The sequence below is a fragment of the Lolium perenne genome, chromosome 1 (assembly GCF_019359855.2).
Source record: "Lolium perenne isolate Kyuss_39 chromosome 1, Kyuss_2.0, whole genome shotgun sequence".
Taxonomy (NCBI): Eukaryota; Viridiplantae; Streptophyta; class Magnoliopsida; order Poales; family Poaceae; genus Lolium; species Lolium perenne.
The window spans coordinates 132,472,617-132,477,075 of NC_067244.2; the positions used below are offsets into that span (position 1 = coordinate 132,472,617).

Here is a 4,459-nt window from a genome sequence, read left to right on the forward strand (position 1 = left end):
TGCTCTTACTGAAGGCATCATTTTTTTAGAACATTGTCGGGCCCGTGTGTTGCCTAGGCGGTTGTTGGTGTTGCTATTTGTTATTATGTGCATTAGTTGTATTTTTATTTTTAATAATTTGCTTTTGTGCATCCTCGATGTAATATTGAGTTTGTTGTTGAGGCCAGGATTTAATATAGATATATTACCCTTTTATCGGCAAAATGCAAACGTAGTGAAAACAATAACGATACTTGAAGATTCAGCCAAGGAGCAGGGTATCCAAAGATGCTGAAAATTATAGTCAACCCGAGCTTAGCGCATGATATGTGTCTTCCAATCCTTGGTTGTTTATGCGACAACTACTTTATCTAACAGAGTGAAACAAATCAGTGACCTAAGCCAACATACTACAGAAGAAACAAGAAGCTGAGATTGCCTGCAGGTTCACACGTAGCTGCGAGTGGACATTCGTCTTCCTATATAATTGAGATATACTACTTCAGAAGTACCCAAGTGAAACAAATCAGTGACACAGCATATTGCAGAAGAAATAGGAAGATGCTGCTGAGATTGCACGCAGGTGCACACATATGCAAATAAATTCACAAGAATTCTATGCGCACCATTAATAGGAAACCTTAAGATTGAAATCATGCAAAATCCTACAAGATTCCTACACCTTTCATAGAGAAGAGCTTAGACAAGAGCTTAGTCAAGAGAAACTTTGCTCGTGAAACGTGTCTTCCAATCCTTGGTGCAGAAGAAACAAATCACCGATCTAAACCAGCATCAAACAATTGCAAGAAACAACACTGCACTTTACACTAGCATCTCCTGGGCAGAGCAAGAAACAACATGACCAAAGATAAAAGGGACTATTTCCATTATGTGCTTCAAAATGCCACAGATGATGTGGCACATAATATCACATAAGCATGATCACCTCCAGTCTCACAAGAGCACACACATTATACCACCATACAAACAAACAAAACCACAAAGCAAACATTCCAAACACCAACAGAGAGACACCATGTAACTCCAGCCGTCCAACAATCTGACGAGTCATAACCGGATATGACAACTCCCACCCTGCAAGAACAATCAGTTCGCTCCTCCTTTCAGGTGAAGCTCATCAGGGGTGAACCGCACAGCTGCACGTCGGAGACATCGGAGAGCCTCAGCCTGGAGCTAGACCCCATCTCGAACTCCTCCATGTCAGAGATGCTCTTCCTCTTGTGCGCCGCAGCTGCTTCCTGTCTCATCAAGCTCTCCTCAGACGAGTCCTTGGGGGTGATGCTCGGGGCCTCTGATGCCTCCAGGATGGGGCTCAGCATTGGCTGCTGCTGCAGCTGCTGGTTATGCTGCGCCACCATCTCTGCCTGTGCTTCCGCCAAAGTCGAGGGGTCGTCCTCAGATGCATACAGTATCTTCTGAATAGCCTTCACAATCTGCAGACAGGATTAAAATTTCATCATTAACAGGGATCAAAGTCATTGTTGCTTTCAGCTGCAAGTCTCGAAGTCAAAAAGTAACACAAACTAGGCGAATGGTTAGGTATTTCTGCTACTTACTGCTAAGTGCTCGACCTCAGGGCTCTGGCACAAGATCTCAACATCCCGCAGCTTGGAGAAATAGAAATCTCTCTCTTTCTCAGCACTATCAACAAGGAGCTTCAGCTCGGTCATCTGCAGAGCATCATTGTCAGAATACAAGACTTACGCAATACCAAGAGTTGCAAGAAAATCATGCAAGTGTTCATATGAGGTAATATGCTCACCTGTGCATCATAAGCTGGTCCTGCAGTGTTAGCTGGAGCTGGCTTTGCGCTTCGCTGTGGAGCATTTGAAGCATGTCCATTTGCCCTCTTAGCCCCATGTGACGAAGCCTGAGCTTTGTTGGTGGCAGATGCAGATTTGGGAGGCGCGTGAGATGTCACTGACGTCCTTCTGTTAGTCTCTTTGCCACCCTTGCTGCTGTCTCTTCTCTCAATGGCATTGTAGCTGTATGTTCATAACACAACAACAAACGCAAGTGTTCAGAACACTTTGATGACAATAGCACAATTGGTAACACTAAACAGAACTAAGCAATTGAAAAATGGTACCAGGTGAATTGTCAGTACATGCTACAGAAAGAGGGTAAATTGTCCATATATGCCACAGAGAGAGGGTAAATTATCCATATATGCTACAGAAAGAGGGTAAATTGCCCATATATGCCACAGAAAGAGTGTGGCTGACTACCTGCTCATGGAACCTCCATTGACAGAATCACAGTATCTTTTCAGCCATTGCATGAACTCCAGGTTGTCTAGGGGCCTTCCTTTGATGAGCTTATTCACTTCAATGTGCTGCGACAATGAGCAAAGAAGATAAAGTTTAGTTGCACAAAAAGTCTATATGGAATAACAACAAATAAACTTGACACCAATATTATGCTGAATAAGAATCAAGATTTCCCATGTCCTAAAGAAGGATTGAATTCCAGTTTTTACAAAGTTGTGTTGACAAAGGGCAACTTTCCAGATAGCAGAAAACAGCAATACATGCAAGGTTGTGCACAGTTTAAAATTACTATGTCTAATGCACAGGGTAACCTTCCTGTCATTGTACTTGTAAACTAGTAGTAATTTGGATGTGTATTTTCACAACCTAAAGTTTCCATGACTCGACTGTAACTTCCACAATCCATAAATTATATATATGCACATGAAGCGACTAGGCAATTGTCCAATTTGTGGTTCAGTGACATGGAATCCAGGTTGTGTTTGCTGTTTCGTCAACTTATTAGAGCATCACAAATTTCTGCCACAACTAAAACTGAACCTCTCTGTTTTTAAGGTAGAAAATATCTCCAATACTGACAAAAAGTTCTATAACATCCACTACAATTTCTGGGAACCAACAGTATCTGAAAGCTTTGGCCTACTGATGCAGCAAATAGCACCGGATCTAGAATCAGAACTAGGGGCAACTAACTAATCGTCCCCTTTAGAAAATTACATGCTACTGAACAGAACTCTAAATTCTTAATGATCCCGTTGGGCGGAGCAATCCGGGCGCCATGAGCCGGAGTACAGCAACAAACAAAGCAGGATTTGATGGATGCGGGGCGAGAGGGAGAAGGAAGGGAACCCGAGCGCACCTTGGTGATCTTGAGCTTGGTGAAGACGTCCTGGAGGACCTTGTAGTTCTGGATCATGTCGTACTCGTTCTTGGCGTCGAAATTGACCTTGTGCATGGGCACCGCCCCCGGGTGCGCCGCGTCCATGAGCTGGCACGCCACCGCGCCCGGCGCCGCCTGCAGACGGAAAAAAATGCCATCTCAGCCAAAACGAATCGAAACCCGAATCACAACCGCAGCAGATCCGGCGGAAACCCCGCCGTTCGCAGATCGGGGGAGGGACATGCCGTTCGAACCGAGGTGGGGGAGAGAGAGGGGGAGAGACCGTACCTCCTCGACCTTGGCGAGGCCGAGCTGCAGCGTGGTGTTGATCCAGGAGAGGATCTCGTTGCGCCCCACAAAGTAGGCGCCGTCCATCATCCCGATGTTGTTCACCGACATCTCCGCCGCCGCGGGCTCGAACCTCTCTCGCGCCGCCGGAGACAAGGTTGTGGGGAGCGGAGGAGCGGGGCCTGGGCTGGGGTTTCGCGAGGAGGTTTTTTTCGAATGCGGCGGCGTTGGGGATTCGGCGGTGGAGGAGCGGAGAGATATAAGGTGAGAGAGACATTCGGGTCGGACGGTTCTGCCCCTCTCGCGGTGCGAGTTTGAATTTGGACGGGCGGACGCGAGCGCGTGGGACGGCTGGATTCGTCCGACCGTTGGGGTGTCCAGGGGCTATCTCGTAATTATGCAGGGGTCGGTAGATTTCAAATTTGGATCGTAGCACTGGTACAGCCGTCACGCGTTGGGCTGGGCACGCGCTGGTTTTAGCTGGACCAGTGTGAAGCCTTTTTGGTTTCAGCAAATTCTACCCGTTATTATTAGCTGCACCAGTAGGAGTAACTAGTAAGGCTGCAAAAAGGGGGCCCGCATAATCCCGCAAACCATGGTAATCTTTCTATTTTTAATAGGTGATCTCATTTCTCTTCACAAATTGCACTGCCGGAAATCAGTTGAATCCATCAAATTTGTACTGTTTGGGTAGCAGCCCACCCTGTATAGCGCGCCACTTACAACCCTAACATAAAAGTAGGAGTAACCCTGTGTTTGATGTGTTTGATCAAGCGGGTGGTCCTGCTCTACTTGTGTAACTTGCATTACAAGTTCGCAAAAAAGAGAGCTAAATACAACGTGAATTCTAAATTTTTTTCCATTAAGTGTATTTTACTCCAATAGTTCTAAATTGATGCCGAGTAGCGTCACTAGTTGTTGATAGGTCAACACGTGGCGTGCCACTGGCAAATGGCACACTTGGGATTTTTTTTGATGACCCACATCAGTTGATTCCTTTGTTCCCAAATACCTAACCCAA

At 46.1% G+C, this 4,459-nt stretch overlaps 1 protein-coding gene across 1 annotated transcript; it reads right to left on the reverse strand.

Annotated features, from left to right (window-relative positions):
- Window positions 1-846: 846 nt before the first annotated feature.
- On the reverse strand, window positions 847-3,608 carry LOC127302651 (microtubule-associated protein RP/EB family member 1C). The gene is made up of 6 exons (XM_051333184.2): window positions 3,439-3,608; window positions 3,130-3,285; window positions 2,229-2,335; window positions 1,763-1,985; window positions 1,557-1,670; window positions 847-1,433 (listed from the first exon to the last, which is right to left on the reverse strand). Exons 1-6 carry the CDS (start codon window positions 3,547-3,549, stop codon window positions 1,104-1,106), a joined length of 1,041 nt encoding a protein of 346 aa, XP_051189144.1. The 5' UTR covers window positions 3,550-3,608; the 3' UTR covers window positions 847-1,103.
- Between the last annotated feature and the right edge of the window lie 851 nt (window positions 3,609-4,459).

Excerpts from the sequence above, each read along its gene's own strand:
- LOC127302651 (XM_051333184.2), bottom strand. The coding sequence starts at position 3,549 with ATGTCGGTGAACAACATCGGGATGATGGACGGCGCCTACTTTGTGGGG. Across the intron at positions 1,671-1,762 it reads GACCAGCTTATGATGCACAG|ATGACCGAGCTGAAGCTCCT; the intron begins GTGAGCATATTA and ends GATGCTCTGCAG. Across the intron at positions 1,434-1,556 it reads CTGAGGTCGAGCACTTAGCA|ATTGTGAAGGCTATTCAGAA; the intron begins GTAAGTAGCAGA and ends TCCTGTCTGCAG.